This window comes from Elephas maximus, chromosome 18, assembly GCF_024166365.1.
Source record: "Elephas maximus indicus isolate mEleMax1 chromosome 18, mEleMax1 primary haplotype, whole genome shotgun sequence".
Lineage (NCBI taxonomy): Eukaryota > Metazoa > Chordata > Mammalia > Proboscidea > Elephantidae > Elephas > Elephas maximus.
In genome coordinates, this window is record NC_064836.1 from 14,702,040 (window position 1) to 14,725,844 (window position 23,805).

Consider the following 23,805-nt stretch of genomic DNA (forward strand, 5'->3'; position numbering starts at 1 on the left):
ATAAGTGAGGTCACACAATATTTGCCCTTTTGTGATTAGTTTATTTCACTCAGGGTAATGTCTTTAAGCTCCATCCATATTGTAGGATATATCAAAGCTTCATATGTAGGTACCCACCAATTTCCAATTTCCCCACATCCTCACCAACATTTGTTATTTTCTGGCTTTTTTTTTTTTTTTTTTTTTTAATCTTAGCCACCCTAGTGGGAGTGAAATGGTATCTCATTGTGTTTTTGATTTGCATCTTTCTGATGACTAATGACTCAGAGTACCATTCCATGTGTTTGGTGGCAATTTGAACGTCCTCTTCGGTGAAATGTCTATTCGAGTCTTTTGCCCTTTTGTGATTGGGTCATTTGTCTTTGTGTTGTTAAGTTGTCGAGGTTTTATATGTATTTTAGTTATTAGATTTTTGTCAGGTGTATGATTTCCAAAGATATTCTCCCAGTCAATAGCTTGTCTTTGCACTTTTTTGGTAAAGTCTCAAGAAGGTGTTTCATGTTTCTATATACTTGTCATATTTATGTCTTTTAATAGCAACATAACATTCCATTATGTTATTATGCCATTGTTACTCATCCACTCCCTATTCTTGGACAGTTAGGCCGCTTCAGGTTTTTCATTATTATAAACAATACTGCTTAAACATTTTTTTGTTCATGTTGCTTGTTTTCTTCTTTTGAATTATTTCTGGAAGATTTATTCTCAGGAGGGTATTACTGGGGGAAATGGTACCAATATTTATGTGCTTCTCACTGTATATGGCTAAATCACTATGTCATTGCATTTTGAAAGAAAAGTGCTACCCTCTTTCACGAGCAACCAATGAGGGGTATAAGGAAGTCTGGTGGCTTCACCAGTGAAAACACCCTTTGTTCCTATGTCTGCATGGATGTGCCCCAGGGCCATATGAGACTCCCTGAAAATGATTTATGACAGTATACATAATCCAAAATAAGATCTCACATGGCATGGTGTGATTCTCTCTTCCCGGGAGAAACCTCCTTGATTAAATTGTCTTTCTCTCTTTGAAGTCACAAGATTAGCAGAAGGTTTTTAAGCAACTGACACTTTCCTCTGGTTTCAGGCAGTAGCTCTCCTTTCCTGTGTCAGGAAAAGGAGTGGGAGTGGCTGTTAAAAATGAAGGCTAGACTTTAGCCCATGGTTTTCCATTCTGCTAAGTGCGAAAGAGTTGAGATAAATTACACCAAGGAGGGGAAAGTCCCAGAGGTCCAAGCTGAAAAAGACTTCAGGAGCTGTCAGGAGGCAGTAGAAATGAGGAAAAGTCACATCAGAATAGGAAAGCTCTATTCTAACCTGCAGAATGTAATTTTGGGATATTTACTCTCGTTCTCATTTTAGTTATCTTACGTGGCAAGAGTACCATTTGAGATTATTGAAAGGCTTAGATCGAAATCATATGGCACTCAAGTGATGATGTTGTTGTTGTTAATTGTCTTCGAGTTGATTCTGACTCATGGTGACCCCATGTACACAGAGTAGAACTGCTCCATAGGGTTTTCAAGGCTTTTGGAAGATGATCACCAGGCCTGTCTTCAGAGGCATCTCTGGATGAGTACATGCTGCCAATCTTTCGATTCATAGTTGAGCACTTAACCATTTGCACCACCAGAGCTTCCACTCTAATGATAGTTATTATTATTAATTCACTTGGTAGCTGTAATATAGACTAGGAAACAGTAAGCATTGTAGGAGAAGTACAGATGTTGAAGGCAGCAAGCATAAGTAATTTGGAATCTTGGTTCCAGCCCATTCTAGCCAGATGACCTTGGGCAAGTACTAATCTTTGAGCCTCAGTTTTGTCGTCTGTAAAATGGGGATTATGATACTCACCTTCAAAGTTCATTTTATAGACTAAATGGAGTAAGGAGTATTTGCCGAGCATATAGTAAGTGTTCAATAAATGGAGCTATTATTAAACTCACAAACATATCAACAAATGTGACTAGCCAAGTTTTTCCCTGTATCAATGGTTTTCAAAGTTCAATGTGTGTAAGAATCACCTGGGATACTTGTTTAAAACGCAGGTTTTCAAGTTCCACCCCCAGACATTCCGCTTCTATCAGTTTGGGATATGGCCCGGAATCTGCATATAAAATTCCAATGTGATTATGTTGCTGGTAGTCCATGAACCATGTTTTAAGAAACACTGCCCTACAGTCTCAGAAAATAAAAGGAAGAAATATTTTCCATCATCAATATGTCATAAAAACTCTATGACATGTGAATGAAAAAATTAGAGATCCAAATATTGAATAGTTCTATTTTCAAGATGATTTATATAGTTCTTATTTACATATGGAGTCCTGGTAGCGCAGTAGTTAAGTGTTCGGCTGATAACCAGAAGGTCAGCAGTTCGAATTCACCAGCCACTCCTTGGAAACCCTATGGCCCAGTTCTACTCTGTCCTATAGGGTCGCTCTGAGTTGGAATCAACTCGACAGCAACAGGTTTGTTTTGATTTTTGGTATTTACATAAAGGTACCAGAATCATCCTAAAGCGATATTTTAGACTTTTAACACTCACGATACGGATGAGTATGTATAAACCTTTCTTCCTTGGAGTCCTCCTGATCCTTCACTCTCACAGAGCTCTCTCCTCTGGACATGTGGTACATACTTATCTCTCCTCAAAGTGCTGGCAGACATCACCATTTAAATATTGTGTTGTTATTTTACACTTTGTGTTTCATCTCCCCAGTTGGACTTTAAGTCCATAGGCGGGGACCACAAGTGGCTTGTAAAACCTATGTACGTGGTATGTGCTTCATAAATATATTTGAATGAATGTACATATATTTAGCTGTGGACTAATACTCATTGACAAATTCTTCACCACGAGTGCTTCAGAATTAGTGACGAAAGGATCAGCTGTTCGTCTTCCAGGCTTTGGAGTCAGAGCTGAGTTCAGATCTCAGGCCCACGCAAGTTCTCTAACCTCTTGGAAGCTATTTTCCCACTTGCACAACAAGAACAGCCTTACTTCGCCAGGTTGTCGTGGGGATTAAGTAAGAGTGTTCATGAGTGTCCTAGCAAAGTGTCTAACACTTTGTGATTCTCTTTAAATGGTAGCTGCCTACTTTTCTGAGTACCTCATGGAATAATAGATGGAACTGCCAAAGATATTCATCTTCAGATGTAAAATAATGAACTGATAATTCTCTCTGAACAAAGCTGAGACTTTCTTTCTATTTTTTTAAGGTCTAGCATTTTCAGATTGTCCAGAGGTTTGTACGGATTCCCTATAGAGATGGAAAAGGACACAAAGCAGCCATTTTACAAGTCCCAGGCTTTCACACAGAGCAGTACAGTTAGGGTTTAAGTTTATGCTTCACAAACCCTCTCTGTTTATGGCCAGGATTACTACCGTGCCTGTTCTTCCATTACTGAGGAGAACAAGCACCTGGCATGCGGAATATGCCTGCATCCTACCTGAAATGAGGAGAGGAACTTTCAGCTTTTCCTACAACAGATGAGCAATTCAGTGTCCTAGGAGTGAGACAGATGCTGGGATCTCATGTGCTGGTCTTAGGGATATTGTGAGAGAAATGACCGCAGGGGTAGAGATCTGGGTTTTCTAGTTCTTTTAAAGCATTGCCAGTTATGTATCAGAGATTCTATGCTATCCAGGGAAAATATATAAAATTTATGCATATTTAAAGTAATTGCAGCGTTGCAAAGTAAAAAATATTGAAGCAACTAAGCATATAAGAATAAGGTGAATAGTGGTTAAATAAACCATGATATATCCACTCGATGGAATTTTATGCAGCCATTTAAAATGTTTACTTAAATTTATGGAAATATGTCTAAGTCATAACATACAGGAATGCTTCTGGGTAAATTTTAAGTAAAAAAAAAAAAGAGGATAAAATTTGATTACAATTCTGTTTTTAAAAATTCTACCTGTTTAAAGAAGAGACAAGTGGAAAGGTCTCTCGAGAATGAGAGCATTACTTGTGTTTGGGTGGTGCTAATTTCTTCTTTTAACTTCTCAGAGTTTTCCATATTTTCTTTGAAGGATATCTATTACTACAACGACAACAACAATAACCTTTATAAGCAGCCCAGCAAAGTCTATGGTTGCTCTGAGAAGGAAAATCCGTTTTTACCCAGATGTGGAAGCAGCTGAAAAACCCTGTGGATGCCATGGAAAATTTCTCACGTTCCTTCCCTGACATCGCTACCTCCTTTCTCTCCTGATAAGCTAGCCAATATGTTTTTAGCTGGGAAATAAAACCTTGTGCTTCCAGATAATAAATGAAATCGTGCTGAGGGCCAGAAAGTTACATGTGAAATACTGGCTGTGGAACCATTGACTATCCATCGCCACATAGGGAACTGATAGGTCACTAGGAGGCTCAGAGCTTTTTCCAACTCATGAGTGAGGTAGAGCCTTCCTGGTCCTCTCCTGCCTTTTACAATAGCCAATAAAAAGCCTGTATTTAGGTGGTGGGATTGTGACATCACCAACAAATCTAGCCAATCTCCCTGATAGTTATTTGCATAGTTTACTCCTCCTAATCCAACAGAACCCAATTTCTTTTAAGGAGAGCATTGAGTGGAAGTAGAAATCTCCAACAGAATGGAAAGAAAATTACATTAACAAAGGAATATTTGTAATGATGTTGGTATCCAAATATAGTGATCAAATTCATTATTATATCTAGTCCCTCTGAAGAGTACTTTCATCTTTCAAGCTCTCAGTATGTTAAATCTTAAAATAGCTCTCTGACAATTACCTACCCATTTAATGTATAGGATTTTTTTTTAAGAATTTCTGCAAAGTAGGAAATCTAATTTTCTTGAATAATCTGCAAGCCTCTTGCTATAGGCTAAAAGAAAAAGAAGGCTTTTATTTCTCAGACTTAATTGCTTTTACAAAAAAAAAAAACCAAAAAACTACCTTACCCATTGATCCTGGCACCTTATCCTCTACCATTAAACCTTCATCAGTTTATCAAACTAAATGAACTGGCTGTTGACAAGGAAGCAGGATTTCATAAACCTGCCCTTTATCCCCCCTGTTTACATACTTACTGGTTTAGCAAATTCGATGCTGCCAGAGTGCCCACGTTTCATAAGCCGAACTGGGATCCTTTATTCACAGCAAGTATGAAAGTTAGTGGGACAATTCTGCCTTTCTCATGGGACAGATAAGGGCTCCTGGACAAGTCTGTTAATTACGTTTCACTAAGGTTTACTGAGCACATACTTTGTGTCAAGCATTTTCACATGAATTATCTATGTGAGGCTAGGCATTGGTTTTCTGGGTACTTATAGACGAGAAACCCAAAGGTGAGGGAAAGTAGATGATTTGGTTGCCCAAGAACACACAGGAAGTAGCAGAACTGGATTCTTACATGGATTTTCTTATGCCAAGACCAGAGCTCAACCCACTACGCCACGTTATTTATCTGAAATTAACTAGTTGTGCCAAAACAATAAAAAATGCTTCTCCTACATGTTAAATATCACCTTCTGCATTGCAAATTTTCAAATTTTTGTCTTATCTTGAACATCAAAACATAGTATATGCCTGTATTTTCCCAAAGGATTTAGAACAATCTACCCCTTTAAACAGAATTTCTATTAGCCAAAGTACTTTCAGGTCTACTTATCTTAGGTACTCAAGAATTTTAATGGGAATTTGCTTGAAACAGGCGGATGTAGGTCACGTAGGTCTCTACCCAGATCTCCCACACAAGCTTCTTTGGCAGCAGGGTATTTGTTCTATTGCTGTCAAGTTGCTGTCAAGTCGACTCCAACTTGTACCAACCCAGTAGGACAGAGTAGAGCTACCCCATAGGGTTTCCAAGGCTGTAATCTTTACGGAAGCAAGCTGTGGTTTGAACCACCAACCTTTCAATTAGCAGCCTAGCACTTAACTACTGTGCCACCAGGGCTCCTTCTATGAGATGATACTCGGTGAAAATCAGAAATGTGTGGGACACATTTGAGCTCCCAAGGATATAACCAATAGAATCAAATGTGCAACCCTTTTAAAAATGAGGACATCTTTGATAATAGCTATAGCTATGGCTTTTACCCTGTGCCAGGCAATGTTCTAAGTGCTTTACGTGTATTATCCGACACCCTGGGAGACAGGTGCTGTTATCATCCTCACTTTCCAAATGAGAAAACTGGGGCATAAAGAGGTGAGATAACTTGTCCCTGGCCACAGGGTCAGTGGAGAGCAGAGCCAGGATCTGTCCCTAACCAGCCTGACCACAGAGCCTGAGCTCTTAGCCACTGTGTTACACTGCCTCTCCAAATGGAATATGAAGTATTAGCTGATTCGGAAAATACTATGGACCTCTTTGTAGGTCTGCGTCGCACCTTGATAAATACGGCCACACATTGGGTATTTGGCCATCATGCTATTTGTATACAAAAACATAAAAATCAAACTCAAGGCCAACTTCAACCTAGTCTAGAAATGAGGAATAATTCAGAATATAATGGTCTCTGCTTCCTTTAAGATTCACACCTAATGCCACCGCTTTTCTTCAGTGTAGTGTCAGGTTGTGATCCTGTGTCAATGTGTGCTCACCATTTGCTGCTCAAGACTTGCCCAGGGTCTGTGCAGCCTGTGCACATTTATACATTTCTGGGGCAAGTCAGACAGGGGGCACTATACTCCTCTGCCTGACACCTGGCTCCAGGGGAATCCGCCCCCACAGATTCCGTCTAGACTTGCCAGTGTCTTCGTTGGTATTCTGGCTCTCCCTCACCATCAAAAATGGGCTTGTAGCATTGTGGGGGGGTGGTTCTACATTCCCACCCCATCCTAAATTCCTGTCTTCTAAAGCTGGAGCTGCCTAGTTTAGAAAGTGGCTGCTTTACTGAAGTAAATTCTTAACAACTTAGTCTCTTTCAGAATACACATGAAAAGGAGTGGTTGGAATGGGAAGAAGACAGAGCAGAGCCAGCAACTCACAGACTAGCAGGACTGAAGTGAGGCTAGAATGGCATGATGAGTGTGAAAGAGATTGGTAAACTGTAAAATCCTTTAGAGAGCATCTCTCTGATTCATAAACAGAGTGGCCCCTTCCCCACAGTCTAGATCAATTTTTCGCAAATTTGGGCATGCATCAGATTTACCTGAAGGACTTGTTCAGACACAGATTTCTGGGCCCACTACTTTTGATTCAGTAGATCTGAGTGGAGGCCAAGAATGCGTATTTCTATCAAGTTTCCAGGTGATGGGCATGCTGCTGGCCCTGGGGCCGCTCTTTGAGAACCACTAGTCTAAAACCGCTGGATGGGCAAACCCACCTTATCCAAGGTAGGCATACAGTAGGCACTCAAGTAGGGTTGCTATTATTCCTAGGCTTCGTATCTTGGAAACCCCAGCATTTTGTTCTCTTCTGCCTCAAGATTACTCAGTGCAGTTTGGCCGAGGTTTATGTGAAAAGAGCATTCCTTTCCTGCTCTCCCCTGTGTATCGACCTCCGCCATTAACAGCCCCTTGTTATTTAAATGGTGCTTCACAGTTTGCAAGGTACTCTCACGTACATTATTGCTTATAAAAATTAAACAAACACTTTCCCATTTCTAGGCATTGAGCTAAGTAAGGAGTCACTCGAGATAGGTACTTAAAGCGGGGGGGGGGGGAGGGGGGCGGTGCAATGGGGCAGACGAACATCCCCCCGTTTGCATTTGCTGTTCGGAATGTAGGCTTAGGTTTGACTCCGACTAATCGGAATCCACTCGACGGCACTGGGTTTGGGTTTTTAGCATCCCGGAGGAGATCGGCGTCTCCCCCATGGAAGGGCTGTATAAAGTGCAAAGTTAGAGCAAAAAAGCAGTGATGACAAACACCCCCATTGTGCCCCCTCTCAGCTTAATAAAACGAGTCAGTGGGGAAAAGCCTTCATGGGAGGGTCCCTCACGCATCTGCTAAAGCCGCAGCTCCCACCGCCCGCTACCCCAGCCCCTGCTCGGCTGCCAGCTCTCCGCAACGCCTAACCGCGGCAGCATCGCCCTCCGGCCCTCTCCGGGGGCGCGCACAGCGCAACCAACCCTGAAAACGCCGCGGAGCGACTCCCCTTCAGCCCTCGGCGCTTCCCATTGGCTGGTTGGCGCTGTCACTCCCCCTTGCCTCGCCTTCCCCTCTCGGGCGGAGGCAGACGGGCGGGCGGGCGCGGTAGGTTGCGCGCTCGCAGCCGGGCTCCGGCGGCGGCGGTGGCGGCGGCGGCGGCGGCGGCTTTGCAGCAGCTGCGCGGCGAGAGGGCGGGGAGGGGGCCGGGCGCGCCGCCGGCTCCGTGGCCGGCCCATGAGGGGCGGGGGCCGCGCGGCAGGGCCGGGGGCTGCAGTCGGCGCCCAGGGCGGCCGACCGGGCGCTGCCCAGCTGGCTGCCCCGTGCCCTGCCTCGCCCAGCGGCCGGGCCAGCCTGGAGGGATGCGCTGGGCCGCCCAGCTCCCCTCCGCCCTACCCGAGCCCCGAGGCAGAAAGTTTGAGGGCCGGGGGCTGCCGTCCTCCTCGCCCCGCCTTGGCTGCCCGAGGAGCCCTGCTGCCCAGCCGCGACGGTGACCTGCCTTCGGCTCCCCAGGTCGTCGTCAACTATCCCGGGCTGTAACCAAGGCTCCCCTGCCTCGTCCCTCCCTCGCCCTCCTTTATTTTTATGCTTTTCACTTAAGAAATGATGATCCGCCGACTCCCCTCCTTGTTAATAATTTAAACCCCCAGCCTCATTCCGGAGTGTAAGAGGGGGTGCGGTCTCCCCCAAGACCGTGCGCTGGAAGGACAGATTCCCCTTGCCGACCCGCAGACACCATGAAGAGGTGCAAGTCGGACGAGCTGCAGCAGCAGCAAGGCGAGGAGGATGGAGCTGGGCAGGAAGACGCCCCTTGCCACCTGCCGGGCGCGGACCTCCGCCCTGGGGAGGGCACGGGTGCCAACTCTGCTGGCGGGCCAACTTCGGAGGCACCTGGGGCCGCGGCGCCCAACCCGGGACACCGAAGCAAGCCTCCCGATTTAAAGGTGAGCGCAGACCCTCCCCTGGCAAGCCCGGCCCTCGCCACGCAGAAGGCCTCTCACAGGCTGAGAGTGACGGGGGAGCGAGGCAGAGGTCAGAGAGGATGAACCGGTGCTCCTAGACTCGGCTGGAGCCCGGGGCTGGACGTCAGGTGCCATTTCTCTTTCAGCTACATTTCAGGGCTGTGCGTTCGTTCCCGCTATTCAGAAGACGCTCTAGTAACTCACCCATTCGAGGAAATTATTTGAACAATGTGTGAGAAGTGCTAGTCGTAGACAAGGGGCTGGGGAAATCCAAGATGCTAACTAAAAAGTTGACATTCGCTTTCCCTCCTTGGAGGAAGACGGGAAGAAAATTAACAGCGTGGGAGGCAGAGCAGGCGACCGTTAGTTTCCTTTGCTGGATTAGTTTCCTCCGTTTGGAATCTTGGAAGGCCTTCCTGGAGCTCAGTTTGTCCGTCTGTGAAAGGGGGGTGTGGATTTCTTGCCGTTAGGTGGAGCCAGAGGTCCAGCTAGTGCTTGGAGATCGCTGCCTGCCTGCGAACCAACCCCCAGGGTGGAGAACTGACAGGTGGTGCGAGTGGAGCTTGGGCTGGTTTGGGGCCTCGGTTCAAGTAGCACACAGGCTGAGCCAGCAGCTAGAACCGGGGTCTGGAAGTACCTTTGCAGGCAGCTAAGAGTCGTTTATTTTCCCTCCTGAGGTTGCTGAGACCTTTGGCGAGCTGGGAATATACACCTATATCAGTTGAAATAGCAGCCAGCATAAATAACGCACCTTTGCTGGAGCGGCAGCAGGGAGTGCAGGCTTCTCAAGCCGGCTCACCGCGGGGCTGAGAGAGATGTCAGCCCCAGGAAGGAACTTCGATTCCTTGGAGATTGATGCCTCAGGGAGATTTTCTCTGGAGGGGGTGCAGGGCCAGGGCTAGGGGAGCAGAAAGGACTACCAAAAAGGACTAGGTTACGTTGAATAAAGCCTGTATCCTATGGCAGCAGCCACTAAGGAGATCGCCAGAATAAGCCAATGACCTTCCTCGTTTGGCTTGAGCGGCTCAGAGTCAGGAAGCCACTGGGGCGCAGGTAAGTATGCTCTTACCTGTGAATGCTACCTGTCTGTGTGCTTGGGGAGGGATGAGAAGGGGGGACAGCTAGCTCTTTGTTTTGTGCACTTTCAAAAAATTGTGGCAGTTACTGGAATCTGACCTTTGATTCTCCTGCTGTCCTTTCCAGAGGTTTGGGGCTCACTGTATGTCTAAAAGATGAGCTCTGTTGGATGAGCTCTGCATGGGAAGCTTTGCCTTTAGCCAGGCCCAAGGAGCCCACTCTGTGTGGTCAGGAGGTGCAGTTTCTGTTTTAAGTGAGAGGGTGAAGGGAAGGGAGTCCCCTTGACACTGTTGTGGGCAGACTTCAGTCTCATTCTGGTCCGGTCCAGTTGACTCCTTGACCAGATGGGACCCTCTCCCTGAATCCACAAAAGGCAGCCTTGGAAACTCCCCCTTCTCCACCACCCCCACTCCAGCTCAGAGATTCCAGGCCAGCAGTGGAGACTTCTGCTTCATTCCTTTCCCCCCTGAGCTGTCGTGGGGTGGGGGCTACACTGCTCTTATCTCTGTAGATAAAGCTGCCTTAAGAAGCTTGCTCATCTCCATTCTCCTCTAGTTATCTCTGTCCCTCTTTATGATGATGCCCTCATTCTGATTGGGGGAGACGGAACAGCAACTGTGCACTTGACATTAGCTGCCGAACGTCCCTGAGCCAGAACTGATATCAGATGTGAGAAAAGGAGCCCCCCCTATACCATGAGGTGGATCGCAGCAATTTGGGCTCAGACTGATAGCAAGGAGAAGAAAACAGCTACTGCCTGCTCAGTGGGAGCAAGGAAAACAAGCAGGGCCTCTTCCTGGTTATCTCTGTCCACTTCATCACAACATGTTTACAGGACAGGGACTTGAGAAGCAAACATGAACTTGAGGCCATCGCACGCAGTCTGATTTGCTGTGTGATTTCAGGCAAATCACTCAACTTTTCTGAGCTGCTTTTCTGGGAAAGGGACTAGGGATATTGGAATGTATCCCAACATGTTTCTCAGGCGTAGTTTTCCAGTGATGGAAAAACTCCATCGTTGGCTCTGGAACTGGGTAGAAACTGGTTTTTGATTTGATAGTGGTACCAGCGAGGGGCAAGTTTGAGTTTTCATACCCCCCACCCAACACCTGTGTTTGGCCAAGGAGCTCAGCAGTTCCAGCTTGCTTTTGTTTTCATTTTAAACTTTGGAAACTGGTAACTTTTGGTCCCTTAGTCCCCACTTCTGTTTTCTCATGACAGCACCAGGCATTGTGATGGATTAAGTGCACTGGAGGAAATCATCTTTGAGGAAGGGGGAGAAAATAAGAGGTTTTATCTGAAGCACCCCCATGGAGGAGAGAATTTGGGTCTTTCCCAAAGAGGTCTGGACGATGCCCTAACTAGTGGCAGACAGAGGTTCCAGGGACTCCTGTGGTCTCCCTTCCATGGCCTTCGTCTTGCCCTGCATAGTAACTTCTGCTCTGGTGGCCTGGGACCTGTGATGAGGGGGTAGGAGGAACAATGAAAAGAAAAAATAAAGAGCGATCTTAAAGGAGCAGTTCTAAAACCATGACTAGAAAATAACCTGAAAACGGGGCTTGCCCCCCAGGAGGTTCATGCAGATACTTTGGGGGCCCTCTCAGCTCCTCCACACACCTGATATGACCTTCTGGGGAGATCTCAGCAGACACACGTATGGTGGAACCCAGCAGTCAGAGTCCCACCCCCAGCCACTTGTGGCTTAGATTTCTGCTTAACTACGTGTGTTCATTTGTTGGTTAATTTGTGGTCATTATCTAGTCCTTAAGGAGCCCTGGTGACACAATGGTTAAGTGCTCAGCTCCTAACCAAAGGTTGGCAGTTTGAACCCAGCCAGGGGCTCTGTTTGAGACAGACCTGGCAATCTGCTCTGGTAAAGATTAAATATTATATCTGGTAAAGATTACAGCTTAGAAGATTCCATAGGACAGTTCCACGCTGTCATACGGGGTTCCTGTGAGTCGGAATCAGGACCTTGAACCGGTTCGAACTGGTTCAGTCATGGCCGATGGAGCAAAACTAGAACAGACCTGAATTTTTACAATTAGGGTGATCCAGAGTGATAACCGACGGGGAAATTGCAAGTTGAAGCCCTGGAATGGGAGACTCAGAAGAGGCGTAGTGAACCCTTTCAGGAGCCTGATGCATGAGGCTGGGTTCTTGGCAGGACTGTAGAGAGCAACACGCTCAAAGTGGTACCATCAGCCGCCATCATTGAGCAAGGCACTGCTGTTTCCAACTCTGCTCAAAATCCGAGGGGCAAGAGATTTGGTTGCTACGCTATACCCTGTTCTCTGAGAGAGAGATTAGATTTCTAGCAGGGTTTTGACCTGTAGTTTTTCCCATTCCAGTTACCATTCTGGTTCAACCAAATTTTAAAAATTTGAGTCTGTTCTAGTTTCACTTCCTTGGCCACGACAGAACTGGGAAAAACCAGTTTGAAGCCCTGGTTGGAACTGACTTGATGGCACCTAACAACAATATCCAGTCCTTTGCTTCTACCAGATTTCATGCTAGTTTGGAGGAGACACTGCAGAGAGTTTTGACTGGCCAATGTGCACCAGAAATCTCCAGCCAGAAAAAGTCAGCTCCAGTGAGAATGGGAGAGGGAAGGAGCTTAGGGACAAGCACGGAAGAGAGGTGGAGTGTGAATTCCTGTTAAAAATACAGCATGGGATCAAAATTCTGGGGTCTGGGATGAGTGTCTAAGCATAGGCATGAGCTGGTTTTGTCCTGATGTGTGTCAGAAGCCAGAAGGCCAAACCAAAAACAAAAAATCCACTGCTGTGGAGTCGATTCTGACTCATAGCGACCCTATAGGACAGAGCAGAACTGTCCCATAGGGTTCCCAAGGAGCGGCCGGTGGATTCAAACTGCTGACCTTTTGGTAGCAGCCAAGCTCTTAACCATGTGCCACCCTTCCACCCACGAGCAGCCTGAGGAATTGGACCTTTCCTGAAAGGTAGGGTCTGGGTGCAGACCAGAGGCCTACCCCTGGGCTCCCACTGAGGTTCTCTTTCCCCTCACAAAAACACCTGTGACTCATTTCCCCAGGAACTTCTTAATATTTTTCTCCTTGAATAAAGATGGGGAGCTCCGAATTCCGTTATTCCATTTCTGGTTTAAGTGCTTTTGACACAGGATTCATTTGATTCCAGTACATGTTCTTCTGTTCACGCCACACACTGGTCTTCTTGCCTGCTCAGAGTGAAGGGCAGGAAAAGCAATTAGAAGCCAAATAGCTGAGACAAATTCCAAACCGAATCCTCTGATTCTCTCTGCGTGCTCACAACCTTTACTGATGATCACAGGCCATCAGCCCTCAGAATGGCCTGGGTCCCGTCAGTGCATGTGTGGGGAGCCCACTGAAAAGGGCCTTCTGATAATATCTGATAACATATATGCACAGTTTAAACAACAACAGCAAAACAGGCACCCACCTACCTGCTGCCCAGGTGAAGAAACAGAACATTGACATTCCCAAGAAGCCCCTGTTTTCTGTTTTTTTTTTTTTTTCTTCCCTCTCTTTTTTGTTGGTTTGTTCTACTTTCATTTTTTAAGGCACGGGATTTTGATAAGATTTCTGGGTCTCAGTTTCTCCATTTTTTAAATGGGTTAAAAGACAAGCTATTTCATAGGGATGTGAGTGTGTGCCCTGAGGCTCGAGTGTGTGCCCTGAGGCTCTGAATGAAAGGCCTGGCTACCTGTGGCCTTGCCACACGTGAGGCTCCCAGCTCTACTTAAGGGCTAGGTTCAGGATGGAAGATTCCTGCCGTCTCAGGTGGGAGCTCGACCCCTGGGGTAGGTTTCCTCAGAGCGGGTAAATTGAGGCAAGCCTCAGAACAAAGAAATGAGAAATCAGCTCTTTAACCACACGTACTGCCTTTACCTCCAGCGGAGTTCCCAGCCAAATTAAATGGAAATCCTTGCAGGAAAGCCACTTGCAAAATGGACTTAGAAGCTTAAGAGTGCTGTCTTGGTTACCTAGCGCTGCTGTAACAGAAATACCACAAGTGGATGGCTTTAACAAGGAGACATTTATTCTCTCACTGTCTAGGAGGCTAGAAGTTCAAATTCAGGGGAAGGCGCTCTTTCTCTCTCTGTCAGCTCTGGGGGAAGGTCCTTGTCATCAATCTTTCCCTGATCTAGAAGCTTCTCAGCACAGGAACCCTGTGTCCAAAGGACGCGCTCTGCTCTTGGCACTGCTTTCTTGGTGGTATAAGGTCCCCCTGTCTCTCTGCTCAATTCTCTCTTTTATATCTCAAAAGAGAGTGACTTAAAACACAACCTAATTTTGTAAATTGAGCCCTGCCTCGTTAACATAACTGCCTTTATTCCTGCCTCATTCACATCATAGAGGTAGGATTTACAATGCATAGGAAAATCACATCAGATGAGGAAATGGACAATCTAGGAATCACGGCCTAGCCAAGTTGACATATATCTTGGGGGGAAACAATTCAATCCACAACAGGGTCTTCAAGCACGTGGTGGTATGGGAAACGTGTAGAATTAATCAAACAAGGCGTTCTGGAGAAGGTGGATTTAGAACAAGATATCAAAGAAAACAAAAGCCAAACCCATTGCAAAAACCAGTCAATTCTGACTGGTGATGACCCCATGTGTTACAGAGTAGAACTGAGCTCCATAGGGATTTCTTGGCTGCAGTGTTTACAGAAGTAGTTTACCAAGTCCTTCTTCTGCAACTGCAACCGTTATCAGCAAACCAGAGGAGAAGGGCATTCTCAAAGGGGGAAATAAGGCAGTAAGTGCAAGTCTCGTGCCGTGCATGCTTGACCAGAATGGAGGCTGTTCTTGCAGCCTGTGGATAGTCAGGAAGGCAGAGGGTGGCGAAGAATTCTGAGGTCCTTTGTTTTGTCTTCTGCACCTCTGTGAGGAAGGCAGAGGGTCCAAGGCCCAGCATTGCTCCCTGCCCTCCAGTAATGTTCACAGCAGCAGCGTGTGTGGGCTCGGGAGGACTGGTGACCGCTGTTGAGAAAGCATGTGGCAAAGGGAACTCTCTGTTCTATTGTCACACATTGGGTTCTAGATAACTCCCAGATGCCTTAGTTGTTCTTCTAGTGGGAACTGTCTTACAGGCTCAGTATTTACAGAATGTGCCTCTCTTTCTGGGAGTCTAATTGTGTCTTAACTGCCAATTCCATTAACAAGAATCTCTCCCTCAACAAGAAATTGAAACCTCCAATAAGACCTACATTTTGGGTTGGAGTTTAAAAAAAAAAGTATGAGCATCAGGGGCTGGGGAAAAGGCTCAGGCGGTTTTTTAGTAGTGGTCTTAGAGGCAAGCCAGAACTCATCTCTTATTCTCATCTCTTGTAAGAAATGGGATTTCCTTTTGAAATCCCCATAGACTAGAATGGTGCATTTTTGGAATGAAGCTATGACCAGAGAGAGTCCACCTTTATCAGCCAATCACTTAAGTCTCTCTCCATGTTAGAAGAAGAAGCAAAGCTGTTGAGAGATAGCGGGTATGTTTTGTGATTGTTGTTAGAAAAACGATGATTTGTGTTTTCAATCCCACGTGCCTAAAGGCTTCCTTATTCCAGCCAAGTTGACTAAGCGATGGCCACCCTGGAAAACAAAGCTGGGTGTGAGGGCAGGAGCCCCCACTGCTTTCCCTTAGTCATTTGTGGAGACAGTCAACACATTTGGGCTCCTTGGTCTGTGTTCATCTCATTCCAAGCCAGCTCACTCTTGGCAGTTACCAAGATGTTAGACTCAGGCGAGGGTTTAAGCTGCAGCAGGAGGGATCTGGATTAGACACACAAAAAAGCCGCCTGAATGAGCATTTTCGATCTTTGGAAAAGGTAGTTGTCTAAGGATTAAGTCACCTATTTAATGGTTTTGTAGACTTGATTAAAAATAGAAATCACTATGTTTGCACTGAGTTCTCTACTGGATAATGCTTTTGTTGTTAACTGCCAGTTGATAGCAAATCGAATTTGACTCATGGTGACCACATGTGTGCAGATTAGAACTGTGTCATAGGGGTTTTGAGGCTGCGATCACCAGGCCTATTCTGAGGTGCCTCTGGGTGGGTTTAAACCACCAACTTTTGGCTGGTAGTCGAGTGCTTCCCCATTTGTGCCACCCAGGGACCCCCTGGGTAGTGTGGACTATGTGGCTTCTGCCCTCCAGTTGCATCTTTTCTCATTGAGTATACAGTTCGTAAGTGGGCGAAAAGTTGGATGACAGTTTGAGAGAGCACTAGAAGACGTGTCACAAGGCAGCGCACCATTCATTGCAAAAGGAGTCATGCAGAGGGCTTTCTGGAGGAATGAGGCGGTGAAGGAGTAGGACTTGAAGAGGCAGTGTGTGCTGGTGTACGTTGACTGGCTTCTGCTGAAATACCCAGTGGATGAGGTGACCTTGCTCAACTTTCATCGGCTCCGGGCAGCATTCTCTAAGCCATGAAGCAGGGCTTCAAACTGGTTCATTCTGGTTTGAACCTCTGCTGAGAACTTGCATATACTGAATCAGAATCTACAGTTTAACAAGGTCCCCAGGTGATTCTTATGTGTAACTTACTGGGACCTTGTTAAAAATGCAAATTCTCAGCAGGGGTTTGGGTGGAGGGGGGCAGTTCAAGCCCTGCAATAAAGGAATAAAGGATTAAAATAAAATTTGGAATGGGAAATCATTTGCCCCTGACTTGAGATCTGTCTCTTAATGTCAGCTGTGATGCTTTGGAAGTAAAAATGATTCCAAAAATCTTTCATCACTGCATTTCCAATAGAAGCCCCAAACAAGCCTGAACAGGTGCAGCTGTTCGCTCTTCTCCATCGTTGAGGTTGGTCTTCGTGCCAAGCCTTGGGTGATGGCTCCACGCCTCCCCCAAGCCCTCACCCAAAACTTCTTAAGGGCAACTAGAGACTTCCTCAATCTACTTTATATCCTGAGAGTAGAACTCTGTGGGTTTTTACAGTGATTAGTGCTCTGATGCTGGCCCTGTTTCCATAGAGACCCTATAAATAGAGGAACGTTGGCGACCTAGGCTTCTCAAGGCTCAGGATGACCCAATCGCTCTACTGAACCCTCACAGCTGAACCTCAAGCCAAGGTGGGAGGAGGGGATATGTAGTCAGCTGCCAGGTGGGACACTTAGCTATAGGTTAGTGTAACTTTTTAGTATCCTTTCAGCTTTCTCTGGGAGTTGTCACCGACACAGGGACCTGTAGTAATCAGAAGCTGCCTTCCACCATTTTCCAACCAGATGATACCAAAGACTCTGTACCCTGAAGTGTTTTAGTTTTGACCTCATGCAGCTGTGTTTGTAGAATTTGAAGCAAACTTGCCCTTTGGGGGACCCATATCCGGAGAGGAGAATGGATAAAGCCTAACTGTTCAGAGACCACAGCCTTCTCAGGGAGGATCTTTCGGAAATCATCTAGTCCACCCTTTCTTCCCGAAAGGGCAATGGCACCCAAAGGAAACAGGAGGACAGCAAACCTTCCTCATTTACGTCCCCAGGTATAGATACCTAACCCAGGAAGCTCTCCCTTTCGGTAATATCTAGCCTCTGGGTAGTTTGGGGGCAGCTCTTGCTCTGTCCTCACAGGTCATGGGAGCTCTGTTTGTGCCCACCTTTAACTCTAAAACAGCTCGGCTCTCTTTTCCTAATGTATGGCTTAGTTTGGCCACCAAATGATTTCTGGCAGTTGGGGAAAGTTAGTGTGGAAAAGCAAGTGACATTTAGTAGCTGGAACCTGTTAGTCAGAGCAGGTGGTGCTTTCTGCTGCGTTGGCGGCTGAGTTCCCTCAAGCTAGTCACCATGGTTTTCCTCACTTCCAAAACTTGTAGCTGGTTATGTGTATGTGCTGAGTTTTCTTTTTTTTTTTTCTTCTTCTCCTTTTTCTTTTTTTTTAAAACACTTACTGTGTTATGTCAAAACTCCAGAACCATCTCCTCCCTGACACCCACATGCAGAAGAGCCCAACCCCAGTGTATCACCCCACTATTCCTGCCTCACGCCTGCATTCGAGCATCCCACCCCACATTATTCTTTGTCTTCCTTTTGTTAATATTTTATTTTTGTTGTTGAAAATATACAAAGCAGAAAATATACCAACTCAATGATTTCTACATGTACAATTCAGTAACATTGATTGCATTCTTCAAGTTGTGCAATCATTCTCGTCCTCCTTTTCTGACTTGTTCCCCCTCCATTAATATAACTCGCTGCCCCTAAGTTTCCTATCTAATCTTTCTAGTCGCTCTTGTCAGTTTGATCCCATATAGATAGTTCTTTAAAACAGCACGATGCTGAAGGCAGACGTTCTTTACTTAGCAAGCCAAACTACTGTATGGTTTTAAGAAGACTTCAGGGGATATTTTTGGTTTAAGGTTTAAAGATTATCTCAGGGCAATGATTTTGGAGGTTCATCCAGTCTCAATGGCTCCAGAGCTTCAAATTCTGTTCTCCATTTCTCCCCTTTTAATCAGGATTCTTCTATGGAATCTTTGATCAAAACATTCAGTAGTGATAGCCAGGCACCATCCAGTTCTTCTGATCTCATGGCAAAGGAGGCAGTTGCTCATGGAGGTAATTAGCCACATACTCCATTTCCTCCTCCTATCTTTGACTTCTTTTTGTTCGTTGCCCGCGTTCCTCCATGGACTTTGGCAGACTCCGCAGTGCTGCTTGGAAGAAGGTCCTGAGCTTGCACAGCAACCGTCCCTGACTTCCCTTTACCTGCAGAACAGACAGGGAGGGGGGAAATGAAGACCCACAGTGGTTAAGCCCTGTAATGCGGTATAGGCAGATCCATGACTACAGTTCAGGGGCCCTAACTCACGCAGGCATTTTTGTTTTGGTTTGATCCTGCTTTTGATACTGTCGTGGATTGAATTGTGTCCCCCAAAAATATGTGTCAACTTGGTTAGACCATGATTCCCAATACTGTGTAATTGTCTACCATTTTGTCATCTGATGTGGTTTCCCTGTGTGTTTTAAATCCTATCACTGTGATGTAATGAGATGGATTACTGGCTGTTATATTGGTGAGATCTACAAGATTACATAGTATTTTAAACCAGCGTCTTTTGAGATATAAAAGGGAGAAGTGAGCAGAGAAACATGGGGACCTCATACCACCAAGAAAGGAGCACCAGGAGCAGAGCACGTCATTTGGACCCAGGGTTCCTGTGCAGAGAAGCTCCTAGTCCCGGGGAAGATTGACCATAAGGACCTCCCTTCAGAGCTGACAGAGAGAGAGAAAGCCTTCTCCTGGGTGGAGCTGATGTCCTGAATTTGGACTTGTAGCCTACTAGACTGTGAGAGAATAAATTTCTCTTTGGTAAAGCCATCCATTTGTGGTATTTCTTTTATAGAAGCACTAGGTGACTAAGACAGATACTGTTCTAGGGCAAATGTAAGTACCCTACCTAGTTTAGTCTTAGAGTCCCTGGGTGTGTAGACAGTTAAGGTGCTTGATTGCTAACCAAAATGTTAGAGATTTAGGTCCACCCAGAGGCACCTCGGAAGAAAGACCTGGTAATCCATTTCCAAAACATCAGCCACTGAAAACCCTATTGAGCCACTGAAAAATATGACACACATGGGGTTGCCATCGAGTCCGTGCGTGGGCCAGTGGAGGTAAATTAGACTAGAAGTTAGGGGTTAGTCTGTGTGGCTTGGATCATTCACTGAACTGGGCTGTGCCTCAGTTTCTTCATCTGTGAAATGGAGATACCGATACTATGATCTATCACATCCTACCTCCTAAGGTTAGGCTAGACTCACACTAGATGTAGCATAAATTGAAAAGCACTTTGAAAAATGCTGTTGTATCATTTTAAAATAAGCTGACCAAAGATTTTGGGATCCAAGGCAAGATGGCAGACAGTGTTGGCTGCTCTTCCTCTCCCAGCACCTCCACCATTTCCTGGGGTGAGGAGGAAAAAATTCCTCGTAGCTCCAGGCCCTCTGGTAAATTCTTTCTGAAGAGAAATTCTTTTACTTGAGCAGATATAGAAGAGGAGCCACAGTGCTAGAGAAGCCAGGTTAGGAGTAGGGGTGGGGACGTGGAATAGAATGCTAGACAGACAATTTGTAATGTGACCATTTGGCAGAAGCAGCTGGGCAAATCCCAGAGCCAGCTGGCCCCCTCCACAATGCCTGGAGGGAAGTCTTATATCAGCTTGGAAGAGGGAGAAAGGCGGTGTACTGGCTGGTCCCTGGTCTAGAGGCCCACAGGATCTGGTCAAGTTCCAGCTCATGGTTGCGTGTGCTCCCAAGTCAGGGCCGCTTGGATGTCTTGGTTCTACCCAGAGCAGATTCAGACGGGCCTCATGGTCCTGCCTCTGGCTGGCCCTGAGAGAATGGAAACTCCCAGAAGAGGACCTGAGTCTGCTGGGACTGCGTAGCTTAACGTCTCCAGGGCTGCCCCAGAATTAAATTCTTGGGGAAGAACAGTGGTATCCTTGATTTCCTCTTCTAAAAATGGAAATATTGCTGTCGTTGCTGTTGTATCTGGGAAAATCAATTGAGATACCCACCCACTGGAATCATTTACAAATTGTCAAGGTGATTTTTCTCCTGCAATTGAGATAATGCAGGAGAAAAATCACCTTGACAATTTGTAAATGATTAGTTCGTTGTTACCTGTGATGATGGAACATACCTGGTCTGTAAAATGGGTGATGTAAGAACCCCGCCTACTTCTGGGGAGTGTTGGAAGTCTCAAAGAAGGTGAAGAATGAAAATCCTAAATTTGTATACAAATACATGGTGGGACCTACTTCCAAAAAATCAGCCACTGAAAACCCTATGGAGCACAGTGCTACACTGACATACATGGGTCGCCATGAGCCAGAGTTGACTGGATGGCAGCTGGTTTATAGTTTATTTACAACCAGATGTAAGTATAGCTGTCTGTACAAGCTGTCCCTGCTGAAGTAAAGTAACAGTGAGGGCAGGCTAAGGCAGTTTAGAAGACCTAAGGATTGTTTTCTCCTAGTTTCTGAATGGTCTAAGTTTTCCGCTCTAAAACTTTGTTTCTAGGAAAAAAAGAAAATCTAGTATGTATTAAGTTTTTAAAGTGTTTTAAAAAATGACTGAGGCCACCTCATGAGTTGTGGACTGTTCCACACAGATGAAGACCTGCTATAGCTCATTGAGCCCCAACTGCTGGGTTCTGAGTTTTCTTAGGAATTACAAAGGGCAGGGTCTCACTTGGCCCTCCAAGTCCCGCACCGTCCTCCCAACCACTCGGAGGCTCGCAGAGGGCTCGGCCTGGCCAGATAAACCATCCTCCTGGCAGCAGCTGTCTGGAGTTAGACCACACGTTGTTTCGCCTTGGTTGGAATGTCTGGCCACCTCTCCGTGAGCAGACCTGCCTGAGGAGCAGGTGGAGGATCTCAGCAACAGCACTATGAGGGAGAGCTGGCCACGCCAACACTGGGCTCCAGGGCCTCTTTGGTTTTTTCCAATCTGAACAGAAAGACAGTCATTTGGCTAGCTGGTTCTGACATGTATGCTAAAGAATTGGTCACATTATCATCTGCAGCAATACGAACAAGCTATGCTCCTAGAGGTAAAGCTTATTTCATTGGCAACTATATTAGGAATAAGAGTGGCTACAAATAACAGAAAATTATATAGAGTTATATAGACAAAGACGTGTGCTGTTCAGTTGATTCTGACTCATAGTGATGGTGGTGCAACAGTTAAGCACTCAGCTGCTAACCAAAAGATTGGTGTTTTGCACCCACCCACTGGCTCTGTGGGAGCAAAGACCTGGTAATTTGCTCCCAGAAAGACTTCTGCCTAGGAAACTTTATGTGAGGCAGTTCTGCTCTGTCCCATAGGGTCCCTGTGAGCTGTTGTTGTTGGCTGCCTTCAAGTTGGCCCCTGATTCATGGTGACCCGTGCACAATGGAATGCTGCCTGGTCCTGTGCTATTGCCATGATCAGTTATGACTGCACCATCGTAATCCATGGCGTTTTCGTTGGCTGGTTTTTGGAAGTAGATTTCTAGGCCTGTCTTCCTAGTCCTTCTTAGTCTGGAAACTCCACTGAAACTTGTTCAGGTACCTTGGCCAGAAATCAAACGTTGGGTCTCTCGCATGGAAGGTGAGAATTATACCACTGAACTACTTCTGCCCCATAGATAGGGATATGTTTATTTATTTCATGGAACAAGAACCTCAGGACAGGCAGTTCACAGCTAGTATGGTGGCTCCAGAAGGGTATCAAGTTGTCCACCATCTGTGGAGCCAGATAGGCCAGTCACCTCGTGGCTGCAAAATGGCTGCTGCATCTCCAGGCATTACCTCCACATTCCAGACATGAAGAAGTAGGAAGGGCAGTGACTTTATCAGGAAAGCAAGTGTTCCCAGATACCCTCACCTAGCTTTTCATTGACCAAAACTATGTCATGGGGCTACTCCTAGCAGCAAGAGAGCCTGACAAAACAGGAATTTTTAGCAAGGTACTTTAAGATCTTGTAGTTTGTTTGGTAGGAAAGAAAGGGTAATAGATAGTGGGTAGGCAATTAGTATCTGTTACAACAATGTAAATTGTATGACCCCTTTTTTCCCAGGGAACATCACAATGAGGTGTCTTTGGAAATGGATACCTTGGTCTAAAAGCCAGCATGGCCTGAAAGAGGGCCTGACTTAGAAAGAGGGAGGTACTATGGTGAAAGAATTCATCCAGAGGAGTATAACCGAGTGAGCTAAGTGGTACCTGTGTGTGCCACTGAGCCCCAGACTGTAGTCCCGAAAGCGTCATTGCCAGTAACCCTGAACCCACACATTGATTTGAAATGTCCTGCTAGGAGCCATGTGGTACATTTCTTTGGGAAAGAAAGGGGTGAGTTGGCACCTTTCCACAAGGTACCTATTAGGCATGACAGGCCATTCATAGGGATCATCCAGGTTCAGACGGCTGTGGTAGCTATGCTGGCCTCCCAGGAACCGACCACCCCAACTTTCACCTCCAGCTCCAGCTGTCTAGGCCATCAAGAGTGTTCCTCTCACTGGTGGTCTTCATCTTCTCCCCTTCAGAAAATCCAGCAGCTCTCAGAGGGCTCCATGTTTGGCCACGGCCTGAAGCACCTGTTCCACAGCCGCCGCCGGTCGCGAGAGAGGGAGCACCAGGCATCTCAGGATAGCCAGCAGCAGCATCCCCAGGGCATGTCGGACCATGACTCCCCTGACGAGAAGGAGCGCTCCCCGGAGATGCACCGGGTCTCCTACGCCATGTCCCTGCACGACCTGCCCGCCCGGCCCACCGCCTTCAACCGTGTGCTGCAGCAGATCCGCTCCCGGCCCTCCATCAAGCGGGGCGCCAGCCTGCACAGCAGCAGTGGGGGTGGCAGCAGCGGGGGCGGCAGCCGACGCACCAAGAGCAGCTCTCTGGAGCCCCAGCGCGGCAGTCCCCACCTGCTGCGCAAGGCCCCCCAGGACAGCAGCCTGGCCGCCATCCTGCACCAGCACCAGGGCCGCCCCCGCTCCTCTTCCACCACCGACACAGCCCTGCTGCTGGCCGACAGTGGCAACGTGTACCTACTGGCTGAGGAGGCGGAGGGCCTCGCAGACAAGGTGAGGCAGGCACGAGGAGAGGGCTTTCTGGGTGGGTGGCTGCTTGGTGGCAACAGCTACCTGCCGAGGGCCCTCTGGGCCTGGGGACCTGAGCTGGGGCTCAGGTGGGTGCTGACATCCTGCTGCCTGCAGTTATCAG

General features: G+C 46.6%; 1 protein-coding gene across 3 annotated transcripts in view; it reads left to right on the plus strand.

Moving 5' to 3' along the window:
- The first annotated feature begins 8,355 nt into the window (after nucleotides 1-8,355).
- The window catches only part of TMCC2 (transmembrane and coiled-coil domain family 2), a 44,814-nt gene continuing 29,364 nt past the window's right edge, over nucleotides 8,356-23,805 (plus strand). The window contains exons 1-2 of one of the 3 annotated variants that reach the window (XM_049858103.1): nucleotides 8,356-9,006; nucleotides 23,130-23,666. In XM_049858103.1, the coding sequence (XP_049714060.1) occupies nucleotides 8,800-9,006; nucleotides 23,130-23,666 (744 nt within the window). In that variant the 5' untranslated portion in view covers nucleotides 8,356-8,799. Of the gene's footprint in view, nucleotides 10,078-23,129; nucleotides 23,667-23,805 lie in introns of all 3 variants that reach the window. The other 2 variants (XM_049858104.1, XM_049858105.1) reach the window with 2 other exon arrangements.